The following is a 22,414-nucleotide window of genomic DNA, read 5'->3' as shown; positions in this document are numbered from 1 at the left end:
GCAAATGGAGGTGATAATCACTGAGACTACCCACCGCCATATTGTTAGTAAAATCTCGTCGGAGACGACGAAGAAGAACGAGACCTCGCTCGGCTTACGAAGAAGACGCTAGCTGAACTGGAGAGGAGAGATTTGGTATTTTGACACTTTATAAAATGGATTTTGATTACTCTTCTCTATTAAAAACATAGTATAAATACGGTCATAACACGTGCACACTCGTTCTTATGTGAAGAGAAGAGTTTTGTTATTTTCAACCCTTCAAAATTGAGTTTTGATTACTTTTTTCTAACAAAACACCATCCAAAAAGCAAACACACACGACACACGCACACTCATTTTTATACCTTTATACACGAGTATATTCGAAAGACCAAGTCAATACGAATGTCTTATTGTCAATAGCTACATTGCCCACCATCGACCACTGAATGCAAGTACATGTGTAAGTTTAGAATTTTGTGTAAGTTTAGAATTTTGAATCGACTGGACTGGTTCTACAACTCATTCTGCTGCAAAACCAACACGGAATCGTGGAAAAGAAAGTGTTCACCATAGGAAATCTAATAAATTGAATTATACTCACTTAGCGTGTTTCGATTACTTGAAAAATCCACGTTAACTCAGATGATAATGAATAGGGCATCGAATCATTAAATTTTTCGCCAGAATAGGGGGACCAGTTTCAATTTGCTGCAACCAAAATATCGCTAATATTGGGGACTCGCAGATAGAGGCAGCGGCACCGATCATGGGCACAGCGTGAGCCACAACGGGCAACGCTCCAGAAGAACCAGAGTTGAGGTCGCGATCCTTTTGACATCATCCGTGAGATCACGCGACGAAACAAACAACACAACAAGAGGGGAGGGGAGCATTGCTGGGCCATCAGCTTCCTGCTCCTGCAGTCCAAATCACCGTGGGGACGTTTGGAACGTTTGGACACATCTGCCTCCTGGATCAGAATAATCATATCGAGTTCCGATCTAACTTGCCAAGCTCTGTCACCAACATCAGCATCATGTTAATCCTAGGGGTTGGTACGTTGGGATCAGCATTTGCTATAATATTATCGGAGTATTATTCGGAATAAAACAGGCTGCATTGCATCAGTGAGGCTGAGCCGTTGAGAATCCCCATCATGGTGATCGTAGTTGACCTTGATGTATAAGTATAACATTATCAAATCAGCACAAACCTCAGAAGCAAGCAACACGACAGCGAATCATGGAGTGAGCAATAATGTCTACCAAGTGACTTGCCTAAACACAGGTGTCAGGTGTGTAAATCTTGCCGTGCATACTGCAATGGAAGACGAACTAGTTATACCTTCTAATCTGATTGGACGGATAGCTGGGGGAGATAACATTTTATTGGGTCAAAAAAAAGACGAAGGGGAAATATTGTATGTGTCCAAAGCGAACAATAATCAAAGTAAACTAGATAAAGTAGAAAAGGATATCTCACTGCTGCAAAAACGTGCACGTAACACGAATTAACAAACGATGCAAATACCGGAGATTCCAGATCATGCAAAGAGGTTTGTTGGGACCATAGCAACAGGCTGCAGGGGATGTCAACCTCCATTCACAGTGCACCACATATCATGTCGCAATATCTAGCTCAACTGGTTCACAATATTACCCTCATCTCATATTCACCACTACTTTCTCATCCTAAAGTTGGACCATAAAGTTCATAACTCCCCACTTTCTCATCCTAAACATGGATAAACAAAATTCAGAATCCCCCACCATCCACCCATCAATGTCCAATGGGGAAAACCATGGGGACAACCTTTTGCCTCTCATGTCCTCATGATAGCAGAAACAGGACAATGCAGAAACTGTCACGCACGGTTATTGACTATTGACGTGATGAAACTGTACATATGGACTGTTAAGGACTGAAGTGAGATCGAATGGCTTTTCAAGCCTTTAAACAATTCTGAGTTTTACATGATGCAAATGAAAAAAAAAAACTGTTGGAACACAACTTATTTATCTTCTCAGCCACTTAGCTAGCAAATTATTCCTGAACTTTTTCCTAAATGCGATAAAAGCTAAGGAACCAAGGAGTGGCCATGATGTTACAAAAGCAATATAAGCAAGCAACCAGACTGACTTACCCTGGTACCGAGTGAGTTGGTTTATGGATCTCTTAACTGGAGCAATGGCCTCATGAAACTTACCAACGTAGTGTTCCTCTACTTGCTGTCCTGCAGACTGTTCAGGGCTTTGGGAAGGCATTGCATTTACTTCTGTGATATTTTTATCATCTACTTCCCTGGTGTGTTCATTCTGTTGCGTAAAATCCCCATTATCTTGTTTTATGTCATTAACCTGGTGAGAAGGGGTGATATCATCACAAGGGCCATCATCTGTCACCGGAGCTATCATTCCATCTTCCATGACGTTGACATATGGGCTCTTATCGATGGACGACTCCAAGGAAGAACGCAAAATATGGTCTTGTGCCTGCAATTCAATTATGATATGAAACAACAAAGTAACCACCATTTCAAAATGCATGTGGCTGAGATGGGATTTTTCATTCATATTATAGTAAGAAAACCTTTTGCTGATGCATGTATTTACTGTCAAGCAGAGCGAAGAGGAACTCAGAAACAGCTCCGACCCACCTACAAAATATAAAAGGCCCTGAGTTCTGAATGCCATCAATAGCAGATACACATATAAGACATAAAATAAACATGAATATTGAATAGAATAGATCTTAGACAAAACACAGGCACCATACCATAGTCTTCCAGCAGTTAGTCCTTGAAAGAATGCAAGATGACCGCCATTCGGAGTAGTAGCCAAAACAATGTTCTTGTTGGCCCTAATTCAAATGAAAAACATCTTCTACTTAATACAAAAACCAGAGTACTTTGGGAAAATGAATTTTACAAAAAAAAAAAACCTGCACTCATCCCAAGGGATGGCCTCCCTTGTGCAGAGGGGGTCATCCAAAGCATTGACACATAGCAAGGGAACTGACACATTACCAACATAACTGGCACTGCTGCAACGGCGGTAGTAGGTATCTACTGTCTGTAAAATAATTAGTCATTACATGAGTGATGATATACTGTACTTTACTCCCACCGTCCCATAAAAAACAAGCCTAGTACGGATGTGACATCCTAGTACTACGAATCTAGACAGCTAGGGTATGTCACATCCCGTAATAGGTTTGTTTTTTATGGGATAGAGGGAGTACATGACAACATTAGTCACTACAGCAGCAGTTGTCATTGTATTATTGAAGCAGTGAAATGACACGCAAGGCACAGTAACAGACAAACAAGCGTGCTCATTGATAAGGGATAGAAGAGCCAAGTGGCATGAATGCATGACAGGTACCTCATATTTTGCAACCATGCAAGTGGCATGGTGGTCAAATTCCCGGATAGAGCGTGACTGGTAATATAGAAATAAAATAAATATATGAATATCACAAGTCATGAACTTATGAAGTACAGGAGTAGACAAACAGTTGGCAGCCTGAAATCGAAGATTGTTTTTTGAAATGAAATAGACTAAAACTTATAGAAATTATACATAACGGGGCTGCTCAGATTGATGCCATTTTCAACCATACCAATTTTTTTTTGGCAAAGTTGCCAAAAAATGTCTACGTTTAGTTTGTTGCCAAATTTGGTAAATACATAAGAAATCCTACCAAAATTTTGGCAATATTGCCATCTTGCCAAAATTAATATTGCCAAAATTTTGGCATTGCCAAAATTTGGTAAGGTTTATTTTGGCTACAATCTGAACAGGCCCGTAAATATCATAAATATATAAACTGATACATCTGTCAGTTCAGTACCCAAAAAAAACACAGTTGAACAAATCAGACCTTTTTAATACCTTCCCAATTTGCAAGTCGAACCAACACAGGTTCATGCCTGTAAGGGAATAAAAAGGCAGGTAAAGATTCACACTATTTGATTACAATGTCAACTATTTCAAGTTATAATTTGGATCACTTGTTATGATAACCTGCGAGTATGTGCAGGAATACTACCATGGTGAGAATGGGTACTTACAGCTTTGCATATCCCTTAAGACCAAAGGCAAGGGCTTTGTCGTAAAACCGCTGCACAAGCTTGCGGGAAATAAATCGGTCGCCCACCTACAAAACAAGAGAGGTTAATGGACATGTTGGTGTTGCTATGTTGTGTTGTGGAAAAAAACTGTTGGAAACTAACTTATATAGTCCCATAGACAATCCATGCTAATATAGTAGAAAGAATATTTTATAATTCAAACGAAATAGTAATGTCCAGAAATTGGGAATTAGTTAATATGTCCAGAAATAGTAATGCAAGTTTCTGTAGAAAAAAAGGAAATAGTAAAGCAAGAGTTTTTTTTTTTTACTTAAACCACTGCGGGAGGCCCCTGAAATAAGGTGTTATATGTACAAAACAAAGAAAATAAATTTATGAGATCCAAAGCCAGGCAATTAAAAGCTCTCTCCTGGGGTCTAACTCGGTACAAGAGAAGGTGAAGATCATCCTTGCAAAAGCATTTTTAGAAAGTCGAGAATGACAAATGGAAACCTACATTATCACTCAGTAACACATCAAACTGTTTCATGAATTGTAAAAACCAACATGGATCTGTGAGCACAGCAGATCATCAATAATTGAGAAGGTGGCATAAGAACTGAGTTAAAAATTGGTAAAAAAAAAATCAGATAATACAATCATGAATTATATGTATCTGTATTTCAGTGAATAATGTCCAGCAACTAACCACCAGATCCCAGGGAGAACAAATAGATGCAGCACCAGCCACAGGAGTATTCTCACCTTCTTCTCCAAGATATTTGACCTGTATAAAAGATATGATTACATATATTGTCAGTTCATCAAATGCAGTATGATATTGAAATCCAATGGTATACTGCAGGCATGAGTGCATGACTTTGGTGTTGGGTCAAGGATAATGAGCAAAACAGGCACGAGGGTTGAAGCACACTAAATTAAGAAAGCCAGCATTATTTAGGCTGCGTTCGTTCCCCTGGATTGGGAACCCAACCCTCCGGCACGGAAAACGGAGCGGTCCATTAGTGCGTGATCAATTAAGTATTTGCTATATTTTTTTTTCAAAAATGGATCAATATGATTTTTTTAAGCAACTTTCGTATAGAAACTTTTTACAAAAAACGCACCGTTTAGCAGTTTGAAAAGCGTACGCGCGGAAAACGAAGGAGAGGGGTTGGTAACCCTGACTATAGAACACAGCCTTAATGATGAATCTAACCACGATTGTCAAAAGAATGAAGATCAAAAATAGATTAGAAATTGAGAATGAGCTACCATGTCAGCATCCACAAGCCAAAACCAAACCGATATTACCAACTTATGTGGTTAATAGCAAGCTCAAAGAGAATAAAGAAAGAGACGATGAACCAAGCAGGTCAACAAATGGGTGCAGGTAAAAATGCATGGTTGATCAACTAATTACAATTTACAAAGCTTCAGCAAATTGATGCTTAAGAATCTTCAGATATTTGCAAACAACAGATTTGAACCAAAAGGAGCATACTTGAAAAAAAAAGTGTATATGCAGCAAGGAAAGATGTTAGATGGATTCAGCCCCTTCCTCACTAGCCAGTTCATTCTGGTTAATGGTTATTGGTGAATTATAAACTTGACATGGTTGGAAACTGAATCAAACTTGTAAATTTTAAGTTTGTCCTAGTACATGACTACACTGAGCGAGAAACCACTGACGTCTCTTCATCAGGAAACAATGGCATGAGAAGCATTTCAGTCTCATTGGTGTAGGTAGCTAAGTGGATAAACTTCTGAATGATCAATGGCAAAAAGAATGAACTGTCGTAAACTCATAACTATCACATCTTGAATACGCAGAACATAATAAGTTTCAGATTATGACGAGGTAAAATTATGTACCACAATGTTGGCCCCTATGCTTGTACCAACACAGAGCATTGGAGCCTTTGGATATTTGTGATGGAGATAATTAATGACTTCTCGGAGATCTTCTGTCCATCCAGCATTGTAGAGGCAATCTGACTGCCAAGGGAAATAAATATTATGAGGTGAGTGATGGTTCTTATTCCTAAATAAGACATTTGTTAAAATTCGGTGCCTCATAAACTTCTTGCTGCAGTATCGACAGAGAAATTATAACATGCTACAAATTTTAGAGGGATCAAGTGTATAAGGAAAGTATAAACTGCAGAGGGAGTAAAAAAATCAATACGTCAGTTAACTTACAGTAATGGACACACCACCAAGACCCCTGTGATTGCTTACAACAGTGTTACACCCCTTCGTTGCCATGGAATAAGCCATGTGTTTTACATACTGCAGATAGCAGCATCATCAGAATTACCAACAGATCTATATACCAATAGGTTATGCAACAATAAATCCAAGAGCTCTTTAAAATGTGTGAAAATATCATCAGAAATAAGTTAGTGACTAACAGCAGCAGCAGAATCACTAGTTAATCCAGGTACAATAACTACAAGTGGTGCTGAAGCATCCTCAGAAAGGATCCCATCTGAACCTGCCATGTAGTAAATAAGTTAGATCTCACAGTGTATGACATAGAATTTAACATACTATATGTGCCTGATACCCTTTGAATCAGTGGCAAGCAGCCAGTCCAAAGCAATGGTCCCACCATCATGTACTGTGTACAATTGCCTATTATCAATGCACAAATTGCCTGATAAGTATTGAATTAAATTCTGAACAAATTCAATAGATTAATTGCTAGAAATGTAGCTAGAAACGGAGGTATGTGCATGCCCAAAAATCATTTCAGAGCTTGCACAACATGGTTGAAACATTTAATTTCATCCTGAATCACACTCCCAGTTTCCAAATGGCCACATCACTGCTTTTAGTAACACAGCAGAGATTGAATAACAAAGCAGCATACACTCTGCTTTTATTTAATTTTAACGAAAGAGCAGGAGCTCTGCCTATTGTATGAAAGGGGGATAAAAGGAAAATTCGCGCAAATTATGCTAGAAAATCTTGTAGGCAATGTCTTGTGGCTGAAGTCTCTGGTACTGAAAAATCAGCCTATTCTGCTCCTTCCAAATTACCCAACTTGTGTAAATCACAAGGTCATTTACCTGCACCTCCACTCCTTTTGCAAGCATGAGCAATCTTGATGCCACAAATCCTCTAGAATGTCAAAGTATCGACGTTTGGCTGTCGTCATGATGGTGCATTTTGCCCATATAGGACTGTTTTCCAGATTTCATGGGCGTATGGGCAGAGAAGCAACAGGTGCATGTTTGTTTCACTGTTTTGTTGGTGCGAAGGTGACAAATCCTTAATGTTTTGATTGTGGACAGGCACATCATCCTCATTCAGAGCTTCAGTCTTCTTGGCTATACCTGTAACCTCTGGATGTTGGAGCTCAATTTGCATTCTGAGGAAGTGTCATACTAGATCATCGTAGTGACAGTCACACTGGTGTGGGGTTTCTGGCTGCCTATTCATTCATGAGTGCTGCAGACCTGCAGTTAAGCCAAAGGAGAAAGGCTATGACCCTGCATCCCGTCTTCCTCATGTATATTTCAGTTAATTTTCTCATCATTGCCATAGACTACTGGTGGGCTGAACTTTGTAGTAAAATCTGAACATATGATATTCTCATCGAACCATCAAAAAACATATAGGTTTGGACAGACAATGCGCCCTTATGAAATATTCTCAGGTTTTGTGTATCTTTGGTCTTCGAAAGAGGCATGTATCAGGTAGCAACATTAGTGAAAACCTATACGCGTTGTTAAGGGCTTCTCGTACGTTGATACTCTTTTTCTATGGTCTACAGTGCTTGGATGGTACGATAGGTACCTTCACTCTAGCAAAGGCCAATTCTAGAATTCTTTCTATATTTTTTTAGCAAGAAGGGCATTGCCATGTTAATAATGCTATAAATGTTTTACACATGTTTGGAAGGTAGTTGAAGTACACCCACACTAAAGTGACCAAACGTTGACATTTCTCTTAAGTGGAGGTACATGAATCTAGTGCAGCATAATACGTTCTTGTGCATACCGAATTTACCGAATTGAATTATATGTGAAAACATTAAACTCAAATACACCAATCTACAATAAGTCTAGAATGCAACTCAGCTTCACGTGAATCGAGTCTGACCTTTTGTATGTGAACGAAGGTGGCCTCCCGGAGATACCCAGGAACAGTGTCTGCAAATGTGGGCTGGCGAGCCAAGGCGTCGCCAGATACCTGCATCACGACACCACAAATCCGTCATTAACATCCAAATATGCGCAACGAAAGTAACCGCTCCCATTATTCAGGAGCCCGAGCAAGCAATGCTGCTGCTTCCACCCACAAAATTGCAGACGGTGTGAGTACGAATTATCATCACACGATCCGATCGAGACATGAGAAGGCCACACAAACCTGCCGTGGAGGGAGCGGCACTTGGAGGCTACGCGGTGGTAGATCTCGGAGGCCGGGTGGAAGGTGAGCTCGACGCGGCCGCCGCGGAACCCGCGGAGGAGGTCCCCGAGGAAGTGCAGCTCCAGGAACCCGTACGCGAGGACCGACACCACGGCGAGCGCCGCGAGCGCGTAGTGCTCCGCTGGCACCATCGCCGCCGCGCGGAGCAGCAGCTCCCCGACCGACTCCCCTCCGCCTCCGCCTCCGCCGCCGGCGACCGCCTCCATGGGGGAGGAAAACCCCGTCGAGGCCGCGACCCCGCGCGCTCTCTAGGCCTCGGGTGCGGCCGCGGCGCCGACGAGCCGACGGGAAGAGGCGGCGCGTCGCGCGCGGAGACCGGAGGCGAGGACGACGAAGCAATTCGAGCGGCAGTTTCGAGGAGAGGGCGATTCACGGACGTTGTGGGATGCGGACTGGTTGGTTTCTGTCGTCGTAAAAAAGCCAAGGCGAGAACCCGACGGTGTGGGGCCGGGATGTCAGCGAGAGGGTAAGGTGGTGGTAGGTGAGACGTGGCCGCGCAGGAGACGTCGGCCTTTGTCGGGGCCGTGAGCAAAGCGAGCGAGGCTGACGCGTGGGCCCTGAAGTCGCGGGGGACAACGGAGCTACCAATGTTAGCGGTTCAACGACCGGCCTCATATTGATGTCATCTTCTTTTGTTTCATTTGTTTCACTTTCATTTGGTACGTGGTAGCAGTAGTAAATTATATAGTACTCCCTTAGACCTTAGTCATAAAATATACTATTATACTTACAATACAGGTTAGAAAAAACATTTTAGTGGCCACTAGCCCACTAGTCAATTACTGTATACGAGAAAAATACGATTGGAGCACGTTAGATAGAAAATGGAGTCGATCTACATTTTTTTTCTCTTTCCCATGTTATTGACTGAATCTCATTAGTCATGGTGTGGTGTACGAATATATCAGATCAAATACAGTTAGAAGGGGAAAATATTTGAAACAAATAAGAGTTCAAATCTAATGTCTGCAATCCGGAAAAAAAATTAAAGAAGATTCTATATCGAACAGTACAGTTTAAAAACTGACTAAATTAATTCAAAATCAGAAATAAGTCACGATCTCGTCATACATAATTCACGTGTATTATCAGCTAATCACGCAACTACGCGAGTTTCAGCTGGCTTCATACCTTCATGATTTCATCAATGGTCTTTATCTAAAAAAAATGATATCATCAATGTTGTAAGGTTCAGTAAAGAAATAATGACATGATTTATCGTACAATTAAATTGCGTGTACTAATCATACACCCTTATTTTGTCAAAACTTGCCGAAGCAAACATGGGGTGCAGTTTGTCTTTGCATTCAAACACCTAAATCAAGGAGTATGAACCTTTCTGGATCTTCTTACAAAACAAAAGCAACGTCTGAAAATATATTTTCCTTGACTCTGAGAATTTTTTTATATAAAAAAAACACTTCAAAGGCCCAGTTTTACAACGACAAAGTCGAAAGGCCCAGTTATGATACTGGGCTTTGTCACCTCTACATCTTAGCGGGCCAAGCCCAGGCTCCCCTCACTTCGACGGTAATAAATCGGAGAACTGCAAATAATTCGATTCATCGGCAAGGAGTTGAAGTGATCTCGGAATCGGCGGGACGCCGATCTCCACGAGCCCTTCGAGCACCTGCACCACCGTCGCCATGGCCGGCCTCGCGTTCTCGTCGTCCTGGATGCACCAGAACGCCACCCTGCATGCTCTCTCCGCCTCGCCCATGTCGGCGTCGCCGCCGAGCCGGCCGTCCACCACGGCGCTGACCAGCTCCTCCCGGCGGCCGTCGCCGACGCCGCCGACGAGCCTGCTCGCCGCCAGCAACGGGAGAATGTCCGCGGTGCCGTCCTCCCTCCGCTCCACGTTCCTCCTCCCCGACACGATCTCGAGCAGCGTCATGCCGTAGCTGAACACGTCCGCCTTCGCCGTCACAGCCGTGCCGGCGAGCCACTCCGGCTCGATGTACCCCACCGTGCCCCTCGCCGTGGTCAGCACGCGGCTGATGTCGCGGCCCATGAGCTTGGCGAGGCCGAAGTCGGCGACCTTGGGAGCAAACGAGCCATCCAGCAGTATGTTCTCTGGCTTGATGTCGCAGTGTATGATGCAATCCCTGCATTTCTCGTGGAGATAGTCTAATCCCCTTGCGATTCCAAGAGCAATCTGGTACCTCGTGTCCCAGCTCAGGACATGTTTTCTGCCGTCAAAAAGTTGCTTGTCCAGTGAACCATTTGGCATGTACTCGTAGACGAGTAGTCGTCGCGATTTCTCCGAACAAAACCCGAGCAATCGAATCAGGTTGACGTGTTGGATGTTGCCGATTGTGCTCACCTCTGCGCGAAACTGCTTCTCGCCCTGATGAAAACCTTCGAGCTTCTTCACGGCCACCATGGTCGCATCAGGCAACGACCCTTTGAACACTGAACCGAATGCACCTCCCCCGAGTTTTTCAGAGAAATTTTTTGTCATAGATTTCAGGTCACGGTATGTGAATGATATCAAGGAACCTTCCACTTGTGTCGTTCCCTTTACCATTCTTCTTCTCAAGATGACAACCAAGGCAGCTACCATGAGTGCTGCAACAATAGTAGCAACAATGGCAATAGTGATCAACTTCTTGGCATGCTTCTGCTTCTGGCTAGACAATTCTGAAGCAGCCAAGCGAATCAAAACAGCGTTGCTTCCTTGGCTACCGATGGCAGACACATCCTGCAGGTTGATGAGGTCTCCATGCCACAGTGAGCAGCTGCCGTTGTAGGAGTAAGCAGTGCAAGAACAACTTCTTAGGCATGCTTGCTCACACTGATCAGTACTTGTGGCCACCACACTCTCTGCATCGCTTGGTAATCTTACATTGCCCATCGTGTAGAACCGATCAGTACTCCTTCCTACCACCGAGCCATTGCTGCTGCACTGCAGCTCCACGTTTCTTCTGCACCCTGAAGTGTGATCTCCCTGCAACCATTCGCCAACGTTTTGCTCACCGAAGCCACGGAGGCAGCTACAAGGTGCCATTGCATTCTCGGTGCAGACACTGAACGGCCCACACAACGAGTACACGTCGCACTGCGCTTTGGGCTGCGACCAGAACAGCATCCAGTCGTTGGCGCCGTTCATCCATGTCAAGAACTGGATCTGCCCCATCTCGCCCAAGACGAACCTCGTGAGGACCGAGTCGTCCTTGAGATCGTACACGAAGTAGCTCCCGTTCTCGCCATTGACGTAGTCGAAGGTGTACAGCGAGTTCGGGTAGATGCCGGTCGGCGTCATCTCCGGCACGCCGGTGAAGATGCGGCCGGTCCAGTTGCCGCTTGTCCACTACTGCTGTGTACTGTTCCATTCGAGCAGGTATTGGCTCGTGCCGTTCGGGTCCAGCTCGAGGGAGAACACGCCGGGGGCTGGGTCATTGCGTGCCTTCCATGCGACCAGACCAGTGCTCACGCCGGCGAGCTTGTTCCGGCCGAGCTTGCCGCCGGGGAGCCAGGTATTGCCGAAATGGTCGAAGCTCTGCCAGTGGATGATGGAGGTGTTCGATGCGTCTGCTAGGACAAGGTTACCGGTGTCGAGGATAACACCGACAGTTGAGTTGGAGGCGATCTTGGAGATGTTCGTGGACCAAATTGCAGTTCTTGAATTGTCGAGTAATACCATGTTGCCGTCGGTTGCTATGGTTAGCTGTGAGGTATCCGGATTCGAGATTGGAGAGCCCCTGTTTGCAACCCAGACCGGCGTGTGCTTGGAGATTTGGTTGTACCAGATGCCAATGTACCAATGTATTGAGTTCTCTGTTGCACATAAAAAATAGTTCGAGAAAGAAAGCTTATTATGCGGTGTTCCTTAATACTAGTTGGGAACCTTCCCTTCCAACATGGAAAATGGAGAAACACATTAGCACATGAGTAATTAACTATTAGCTAAAACTAACTTGAAAAATAGATTAATATGATTTTTAAAACAATTTTCTTATAAAATTTTTTATTTATAAACGTGCGCGTGAAAAATAGGAGATGAGAGAGTTGGGAACCTATACAAAGGAACACAACCTTAGTTGTCAAAGTCAACATTAACAATTAGTTAAAACCGAAGAATGTAGAAGTAATAATAGTAGAAACCAAAAGTTATCTTTACTATATTAAGACATAATCGTCCTCCTCTCTCCCCTACCGTGTGCAGCACCCTTAAAAAACCAAACCGGCCCACCTCTCTCACCCCGTATTACTCCAGATCCGTTGCAATGCACGAGCATAGTATTATTTCAGAAAAGTAACGACTGTCGGCTGACATGCGTGCATTCATCAGCATCGCTAGAAAATTACAATGCCATGTGGATCGATCCAATACCGGCGGAAGTGGCATGTTTTAGATTAGGACTCCCTCTATTTTTTTTTTAAAGATGATGCTATTGACTTTTAAACATATGTATGGTCATTCGTCTTATTAAAAAAATTTATACAAATATATAAGATATAAATCACGCTTAAAGTAATGGGCTAATTGGATCGATGCCACTGCAAATGTGGCAAATCAGAAAAATGCCACTAATATTCATGAAATCGGGTAAGATGCTATTGTAATCTTCTAAAATTAAAATCATGCCACTCCATCATGATTTCTGTCAGGGTTATAGATACCACATACCTAATAGTAGTTGACTAAATCTCGGCAGGACCCACCATATACCATGTCTTATACGGAAACAACCGAGGAGTTCCGCATAAGGAAGGATGAATAGAGTTCTACATGGAAACGACAAGGACTACTCGGATTGTATCCATATGGGTTTCCCTAGTTCTACTTGGACAAGGTGATACCTATGTGTATAAATACAATGCCCCCTAGGAGGAGAGAGGACACGGAACAACAGATCAAGACACAAGATCAACATACAAGCCAACATACGCCAAGACAATAGGCCAGATATCGACTTCAGAGATAGGCATGGCTAGTCCCCTAGGACCCCTACGGTACCTATGGGCTATGGCTACCGTCAGGAGAGACATAGCGCTGTCTCTTATCTCGCCGAATGCGGATTCGAGGAGGAAGACTACCCTGTTGTCGACTACGAGTCAGACCTTCAGACCGCCATGTCGACAACAGTTAGATAGGCTACCCCAAATATTGTACTGGTGTGATTATGATGAATAAGAGAAACGACCGGCTACGGCCAACAGGATGTAGGGTTATTACCTGACAATTCAGGGGCCCGAACCTGTATAAAAAATCCTCGTCTCCGTCTCTTTTACCTCAGTCTCGCATATATCCTAGTACCAACGATCCCCATATTATGCAAATACCGGAATCGCGACATCAAATGTTGACAATTTCCGTCCTCTCCGTCACATTTTCCGCTGTCTTTGTCTTCATTTTCTCGTCGTCCTCGTCTCGACGGTGGATGGGCAGCTAAAGGATGGCAGCACGACAGCGGAGGAGGGCAGGAGCAGCGAGAGGACAAGCTCACCCACGCCCCCCGCGCCTCTCCGCGACAGTCCTCGCCGACGGTGGCCACGCCTGCGTCCCTGATAGTCCTCGGCAGCGGCTGCGCCCCTCCGCGACCTCCCCACGAGCGTCCTCGCCGGCAGCGGCCACGGCCGTGCTCGCGACCATCCTTGCCGACGGCGGCTATGGCCGCACCCGTCTCTGCCACCGTCCTCGGCAGCGGCTGTGCTCGCGCCCCTCCGCAACCTTCGAGACCTCCCCACGAGCGTCCTCAGTGGCGGCGGCCACAGCCGCGCTCGCGACAATCCTCGGCAACCTCCGCGACCTCCCCGCAAGCGTCCTCACCGGCGGCGGCCGCGGCCACGGCCGCTCTCGCGACCTTCTTCTCCGTTGGCGGTTGTGTCCACGCCCGCCTCTGCGACCGTCCTCGCCGGCGGCGGCGCCCCTCCGCAACCTCCCCGCGAGCGTCCTCGCCGACGGCGGCCTCGTCCTCTCGCCGCTTGCCTTCTCCCTGTCTTCTCGTCCTCTTGCCGCGAGCTGGAGCTGCCTCATCCTCACCGCTCGCCGGCGCCGCGTCGCCTTCTCCCCACGCAGACGTAAGAGAGGAGGATGGCGACGTGAGAGAGGAGGACGGAAAAGTGACAGGAGTGGCATGGTTTCAATTTTAAAAATTTTCAGTGGCACCCAGCCGATAACGCGAATAGTGGTGGCATTTTTCTGATTTACCACATTTGTAGTGGTATGGATCCAATTAACCCTAAAGTAATTTGAGTGATAAAACAACTCACAACAAAATAAATTATAATTACGTAAATTTTTAAAATAAGACGAATGATCAAATATGTGACAAAAAAAAGTCAATCGAATAATTTATTAAAAAAATATAGGTAGTATCTATACTACTTTAAAAGCTAGTGGTGGTGGTGACAGTGAATCTACCTCCATCACTATCAACTAACATGTGAGACCCAGCATTAGTGGCAAGGGAAAAAGTCTACTAGGTTGAAGCCTTGAAGGTTGCCTTGAGTTATAACTATTTTTTCTTTTTGTTTCAGGATGGATTTGCCATAGGAAAAAGTACACCGAAGGTCCCTCAACTTGACGTCAAGTTACAAAATCATTCCCCAACCGTAAAACCAGGTATCCAACGTCCCATAACTAACCAAAACCGGTCACATATGGTCCTTCGGTGGTTTTGATCTCGGTTTTGTCCTACGTGACGGCTGAGTCAGCGTGGGACCCACGTGGGCCCCACATGTCAGGCTGCCACATCAGCCTCCTCTTCTCTCCCTTCCCTCTCTCTCTTTTCCCCTCTTCTCTCCCTTCCTCATCTCTCTCTCTCCCTTCTCTGACTCAACCGGCGGGAGGAGGAGGGCATCGGCAGCCGGCGATGGGCGACACGACGGCGGTGATGGCGGCGACGGGCGAGGCGGCAGCGGTGGGGTGAGGAGCTACGGGCGGGCGGGCGACGGGAAGAGGCGGCGCGCGGGCGGCGAGGAGCAGCGCGCGGACGGGCGGCGCGCAGGCGGTGAGGAGCAGCGCGCGGGCTCCCCTGCCGGCCGCCGCCCACAAGGCCCACGAGGCAGAGGAATGGTGGCGACGATACGGCGGCGGGCGACACGGCATCGGCCTCGTCGGAGGCGAGCGCGTCGGTCCCACCCTCCTCGACCGCGCGGCGCGTGCGGCCGCCGGGGCGCGTGAAGAGGGCCCTCGCCGCGGCGTCGAAGTCGGGCGTGGAGACGGTGAGGTGGGCGGCGGCGGCGGCGGGGGGCGGGGGTTTTGATGGGAACGGCGGTCGGCGGGGGAAGGGGAGGGGAGCGAATCGAGGGACACCGGGACGGGAAGGGGAGCACCGCGTTGGAGAAGGCCGGCGAGGCGGTGGTGCGCAAAGCCGGCGGCACGGAGCGGGGCGGGGCAGTGCCGGACGACGACGACGATGATGGCGACATGTTCGAGGAGGAGGAGGACGCGTGCAGCTCCTCCCTCGCCGCGGCCTCCTCCGACCTCCTCCTCGAGTCCGGGCACCACCACCACCGCCAGCTCACCGCCCACCCATCCATGGCGAACCCGAGGATAGCCGCCGCCCTCGCTGCCACCCCCGCCGTCGTGTCGTCCCCATCGCTCTCCCTCTTCGTGTTCCTCACCTGGATCTGCCGGTGACACCCGTCCGCGCCCGTGCACACCGACCTACCGGGCCTTCTTCCCGTGTGCCATCGTCGAGAAGATGACGACGGCCGGTCGAGCTGATGGCGCCACCGCCGCCGCCTCCTCCCATCCTACTGCTGGTCATCGTGGGCTCGTGGCACCGCCAGGATGCCCGTGGCGGTGGACGTCTCGCGGTGGCTAGGCGACCGCCCCGGCCTCCACCGCTCAGCGTCGTCCATCACCGACGCTGCGCACCCCATCGCAGCCGCCGATAGGGAGGGACGACGTTCTTGGCGGAGCTCGTCGTCGTCGGAGGCGAGAGGGAGCTCGTTCGGTTTTCCCCGCCCGTCGTCGGCCTCCTTCTCCCATCTCCTGGGCCGCTCCGTTCCTGAGCTCGCGCACGCGGCGACGCCACCACCTTCTCTCGCGTCGTCGTCGCTGCCGCCCCAGCCGCCGCCGCCGCGTCACCGGCTGCCGACGCCCTCCTCTCCACCCGCCGGCCGGCCGGCCGGCCTGCCCAGTCCGGAGAGAGAGAGAGAGAGGAGGAAAGGAGAGACAGGGAGTGGCCGGCCTGCTGACGTGGCGTACTGACACGTGGGGCCCACGTGGGTCCCATGCTGACTCAGCTGCCACGTCGGTGAAAACCACCGAGGGACCTAGTTTGCACTGGTTTCGTAAGTTAGGAGATGCGTTCTATCCGAATTGGAGGACGATTTTGTAACAAGATGTCAAGTTGAGGGACCTTCGGTGTACTTTTTCCATTTGCTATATGTCATAAGATATTTTAAGGCTAAAATTGTATTATAGTACAATATATACTGGTATAACAAATTAGAATAAAAATATATAATTCAGTTATCCTTCTTAAATTATGTTGCAGCGCACGGATATTTAACTAGTATTAGTATATAGTTTTAGTTATACACTAGAAAATTTGGCACACATGTTGGCATGCTAACCATTTAGCTCGTATGCGCTGGTTAGAGTTACTTTTAGAATACATGAAAAAGATAATATTTGAACAGATTAGCTAAAAAAATTGTTGACGTGTTTTTTTTAAAACAGTCGATTTGTCAGCCATGGTATTCAAGCCATGGATGGAAAACGTGAGACACTATAATTATACTATGACTACGTTTAAAAGTTTAGCCCCATATTTGAATTGATTTTTTTAATCAACGATCGTTGTAGCAAAATCTGTTGCATTTAAGAAAATGAAAAACATCACATTTTTCATCCATGTTTTTTTATAAAAAAATTCATAGCTTTTGATCAAATTCATGAAAATCAGAAGATATATTAAATAGGTCAGGAAGGAAGATACTGATGATGCTGTCCTTGTTGGCTGAACACAACATCCACCGATCAATCTTTTTTTTCTTACAGTTTTTCTGATGGAAAGATTAATTGAAGATGAAGAAGAATGGTTTGGAAGGTTCTGGATTTGGTCCAATAGGCTAATCCCTTCTTTCTAGATTTATTTTTTTCACTGAGAAATAACTTGGAGATTTATTTGAAAAATTACTGCGCCACGTGGAAGGTGGCACAAGCAGATGACGGTAAGGGCCGTTTAGGAAGTGAGATTAGATAACCGATACAATTACAATATTATTAAAGTATCTTTCGCATCAAACTAGACATACAATTTCCACGTATCAAATAAACTAGCATGGTGGCCTGCGCAGATTACGTGGCTAGTATCACTATATTTTCTCTCATATAATAGCATAGATATTTTGTCAATTTATTATTAAAATATAGTAAAATAACAACATAATTTTAAACTTTGTACTAACTTTACCAAACTACTAATGTGTAATATACATATTGTATTGTATATACATGATAGTTATTATTTTTAAATATCAAATTTTAGTTATTTTTAAATTGTATTCCTATATGCACTTTAGAGTTTAGACTCGTCATTCAATATTCCTTATTTTTTAATTTTGAATTTTCGTTATTTGTAAATTGTATTTCTATATAGATCCTAGGCTCTTCTTTCAATATCAATTATTTTTAATTTTTGAATTTTTATTATTTCTAATTGTATTTCTATGTAAACTCTAAATTCATCTTTCAATATTATTTATTTTTTAATTTTAAATTTTAGTTATTTGTAAATTGTATTTCTTTACAGACTCTAAACTCTACTTTTAATTTTATTATTTTTATTCCAAATTTTAGTTAGTTCTAAATTCATATATAGACTTTATACTCTTCTTCTAATATTCTTTATTTTAAATTCCAAGTTTCTATTGTTTCTTAATTGTATTTCTATAGGTACTCTATACTCTTCTTCTGATATTATTTATTTTTTAATTCTGAATTTCAATTATTTTTATATTGTATTTCAATATGGACTCTATACTCTTCTTTCATTATTTTTTTTAATTCCGAATTTTAGTTATTGCTAAATTGTATTTCTATATGGACTCTAACCTAATTTTACTTTCCTTATTTTTTAATTCCGATTTTTAGTTATTTCTAAATTTTATTTCTATGTAGACTTTGTTTTTCTTTTTCTATAATTAATATGATAATTTCTAGACAGTGAGAGCGAACGTGGAGTCTTCTTTTCTATTAATTTAATAAGTTAATAGATAGATATTACATGTTCTGAATGGATTGAGTAGTTATCAAGAAAAAGAAGAATAGATCCCATCGGATGGTCTAAACAGCCAAAGAATAAGCCAAAATTTAAATTTTTAAACTTAATTTTGAGATTGATTTTGAGATATTTTTAATGTAGTTTCTTTTTCAGTATTGGCTTTTAAGTCACCAAGAACACATATATAAAATTTTCACCTACAAATTTATTTTTATTCCCTAATAAGCCGTTTTGGCTTATTAGGGAAAAAGCCAAACGATGGGAGCCAATATTTCCAAAAAAAAAAGAAAAGGAAATGTCCAAACAATCAAACCGCATTAATTGCGAAGCCTTGTATGCTTAGGGGGTGCTTAGATTTAGGGGTGTAAAGTTTTGGTGTGTCGCATCAGTTATTATATAGGGTGTTGGGTGGGGTGTTCGGGCACTAATAAAAAAAACTAATTACAGAATCCGTCCGTAAACCGCGAGACGAATTTATTAAGCCCAATTAATCCGTCATTAGCAAATGTTTATTATAGCACCACATTATCAAATCATAAAGCAATCAGGCTTAAAAGATTCGTCTCGTAAATTAGTTATAATCTGTACAATTAGTTGTTTTTAGACTATATTTAATACTTTATGCAAGTGTTTAAACGTTCGATGTGATAGGGTGAAAAATTTTGCATGTGTGTGTTTTTCGCATCAACAATACCGTTTAGCAGTCTAAAAACATGCGCATGAAAAATGACAGAGGTGGGTCGGAAAAATAGGGGAATAACACAACCTTACAAGTTATTAGAACAATTAACAGAGAGCAGATTGACTCGATACCTGGCTGGAAGAAACCGAGCGCGAACTTGCCACGGCTGGACACCAGCAGCCTCTGGCTGCCGGACAACGGCCGGTCGGCGGCGACGGTGTCGGCGGCATCAGCAAACACCACAGCGCTTTGCAGCGTGGCCATGGCTATGACAAACAGGCAGGGCGGAACGAGAGCAGAGGAGCAGGGAGGCGCCCCTGAGCTCGCCATCGTTCCACGGTCTTCGGAACGAAGGGACACGGAGCGGGCTGCTGTTAATAGACGACAGACATTCTAGAGGAAATGTGGAAAGAAAGTGAAATGCGGCGGAAAAAAAAGTGAACGGAGATTATTCCATTCAGATTGTTTGCTGCTGCGATGCCTAATGTCTTGATTACTCCATGTCATGTTGTGTGGAAATAAAACAATATATGTTATACTCCTTTAAAAAAAACAGTGATGAGATAATGAATCTGTCACCTACTTTCATTGTAAATTTTACAAATTACCCTTAAAACTTCTTAATAAACAATCAAAACTAAATTGATAGGCACATATAAAATTGAATTAAGATGAGCATTCTCTGTATAGAAAAATTGTAACGCATAATATTATAATATTTTTTCTTTTATCATTGGCGAACATTTCAGCTAGATATTCGAGAAAGAAAAATGGAACTCACAGCGTGGTGGAATAGCTGCCGCTTGATGGCAACAGGTCAAGCTCAAGCGTGGAAGTCTTTTTTTTTCCGCCGGACCGAGGTAAATCGTCGATTCATCCTAACGCTGATCAGAAGCCCACAAAACACATCGATCGATCCGTAGACTGTCACGCCGTGGCGTGTCAGGCACCCATTCGCACATGAGAAAATACGAGAAGTCTGCGCGCATACGCGTCAGCTTCTTAGCTGGCGCTAGCGCAGGCCTATGCCGGCCCACTGCTATGCGATATCTCTGATCTGGCCGTGTGTATAAATGGCCAGAAGGCCCAAGACCCGATGGCCCGGCCCAAGGCACGGTGGGCCGGCCCGACACGGTATGGTCGAAGATAATAGTAAAGACATCCAAATAGACTTAATCAACCATATAAGACAAGGCCCAAAGAGAAGAGGAATACAAAATAGACTTATTTTCAGCTATACAAGACACAGCCTAAAGAGTTGAGAGAGAAAAATAGATTTATTTTATGGAGAAGCACAATGGACTATCGTGTATTCGGGTCGGCCTGGCACGGGCCGACTATTATTGGGCCGTGTATGCAATTGCCGGGTCGGGCGGCCCGTTTGGCCATCTATATCTGTCTGATCTAAAATGGAATAAGTTCACTTGAGATCCCTTAAATTTACACCGAATCTGATTTCCATCCTTAAACCCAAAAAACCAGATACAACTTGTCCCTCAACTGTCAAAATGGGTGCAAACAAGGTCTCTAGGTGATTTGGAAGGCGGTTTTGGCTGACGTGGCGCTAATGTGACGTTTACGTGGTTGGTTTGACTACGTCTTTGTCTCACGTGGCATTGACGTGACAATTCAATCCCAAAAAAATAATAAAAACTGCGGGCCCACTTGTTAGCTACACACACAAAGTAATTAAAAATAGTGGGGCCACGTGGGCCCCGCATGTCATCTTCACTCCTTTCTTTTCTCTCCTCTCTCCCTTTTCTCCATCTCTTTTGGGGAGAGGCGGGCGGCGACCTTGGCAAGCGAGGCTGGCGGCAGGTGGAGTGAATTGACAGTGGCCGGCGACCTCGGCGAGGCGGCGCCCTCGCCGCCACCTTCCCTCTCCGACGGGTCGTTGTTGTTGACGAAAAAATCGAACACACCGGCTTGGGAGATCTGCTTAGCTCCAGTGCAGGTCCAAATATTGACGAGATGCGGGCATGCCAGTCAATTTGATCCTGCAACTGACAAGATTTGCAAATAATAGATCAAACAGCTGATCGGCTGACAAGCCGATGGAGTAGTTCCAGCCGATAGTCGATAATAGCCGATGCCGATACCAGCCGATAGTGATAGGGTTTAAGCAATCGGCTATATGTCCAATGTAGATAATGATATAAAGGCAATCGGCTGATGATGATGTAATATAGCAATATAATCCAGTAGAAACCAATCGGCTAACAATATGATATAGTAGAACAAGTATTGATCCGAAGGTTAAAGCACCCATCGGCTGGAGGTCCGATGTCATGAAACCCACGAAATTAGATTAAACAATGAAACCTTTGTTGTCATCGGCTAAATCCTACTTATATGTATATGCAATCCTTATGAGCCGATGCAACATCCAGATAACTCATCGGCTGAAACCCCGATGAAACCCTTATTGGCAATCAAGAAGCAGGCTAGAGATTATGGTTCTAAGCACGACTTAGTATATCAAACTTAACTGATGCAGCACTAAGTATGAAAAAAAACATAATATCTAGACAATCAAGCTGTTGACTGAGTTTTCAGGGTGGTAGATGCCTAAGCTAATCTAATCTAATCTAGCAACGCGATTTAGCCGATACCGGCAGAAACCCTAAAGCGAGAAGCAGCCGATAGAGCTAAATTGATATGCTAAGACTAGATTAACAAAGACATATGATAAATAGGTAGGCAAATATATCATCCAAACTAGAGCAATCCAAGAGGTCGAATGTACTGATGCAGCCTTGAACGACGCCGATGTAGATGAGACAATTGCCTGGGCTGACGGAACATTGGACTTATCCCTTCGCCGGAGATCGAAGACGATGCAGGCCCGCGTCGGGTGCCAAGTTCCGCCGGAACGTAAAAAACAAAAGTAGAAGTAAAAAGGGTGGCGATGCGACGAATTGTATTGATCGTAGAGATTGATTACATAGACCCCGAGTGTACATATTTATACCCATGGGTTGATACAAGTCCTTGTCGGACAAGAAAGAAACTAATGTAAAGATAAAAGGAAAATATAAAGTCCTTATCGGA

At 44.6% G+C, this 22,414-nt stretch overlaps 1 protein-coding gene and 1 pseudogene across 4 annotated transcripts; both read right to left on the bottom strand.

The window, feature by feature from the left end:
- Positions 1-1,912: 1,912 nt before the first annotated feature.
- On the bottom strand, positions 1,913-8,884 carry LOC4324939 (uncharacterized). 4 transcript variants are annotated; one of them, XM_015785797.2, is made up of 15 exons: positions 8,438-8,884; positions 8,168-8,257; positions 7,132-7,521; positions 6,627-6,694; positions 6,472-6,554; positions 6,260-6,349; positions 5,933-6,055; positions 4,767-4,844; positions 4,058-4,143; positions 3,868-3,916; positions 3,369-3,425; positions 2,926-3,056; positions 2,761-2,844; positions 2,575-2,641; positions 1,913-2,477 (listed from the first exon to the last, which is right to left on the bottom strand). In XM_015785797.2, exons 3-15 carry the CDS (start codon positions 7,218-7,220, stop codon positions 2,001-2,003), a joined length of 1,482 nt encoding a protein of 493 aa, XP_015641283.1. In that variant the 5' UTR covers positions 7,221-7,521; positions 8,168-8,257; positions 8,438-8,884; the 3' UTR covers positions 1,913-2,000. The 4 variants fall into 4 exon arrangements, with proteins under 4 accessions (XP_015641283.1, XP_015641291.1, XP_015641267.1 ...); XM_015785805.2 differs by having other exon boundaries at positions 6,472-6,548; XM_015785781.3 differs by lacking the exon at positions 7,132-7,521.
- Positions 8,885-9,877: 993 nt separating this feature from the next.
- LOC107281174 (G-type lectin S-receptor-like serine/threonine-protein kinase At2g19130) lies at positions 9,878-19,722 on the bottom strand (annotated as a pseudogene).
- Positions 19,723-22,414: the final 2,692 nt, after the last annotated feature.

The sequence above is a fragment of the Oryza sativa genome, chromosome 1 (assembly GCF_034140825.1).
Source record: "Oryza sativa Japonica Group chromosome 1, ASM3414082v1".
Taxonomy (NCBI): Eukaryota; Viridiplantae; Streptophyta; class Magnoliopsida; order Poales; family Poaceae; genus Oryza; species Oryza sativa.
This window is presented reverse-complemented; position numbering and strand designations above follow the sequence as displayed.

Bases quoted from the DNA above. Each gene is read 5' to 3' on its own strand.
- LOC4324939 (XM_015785781.3), bottom strand. From the start codon at position 8,703: ATGGAGGCGGTCGCCGGCGGCGGAGGCGGAGGCGGAGGGGAGTCGGTC. The intron at 6,695-8,167 runs GTCAGACTCGAT...CATTGATAATAG, and splicing joins CCTTCGTTCACATACAAAAG to GCAATTGTACACAGTACATG. The intron at 4,845-5,932 runs GTACATAATTTT...TCTTTTATACAG, and splicing joins GCATAGGGGCCAACATTGTG to GTCAAATATCTTGGAGAAGA.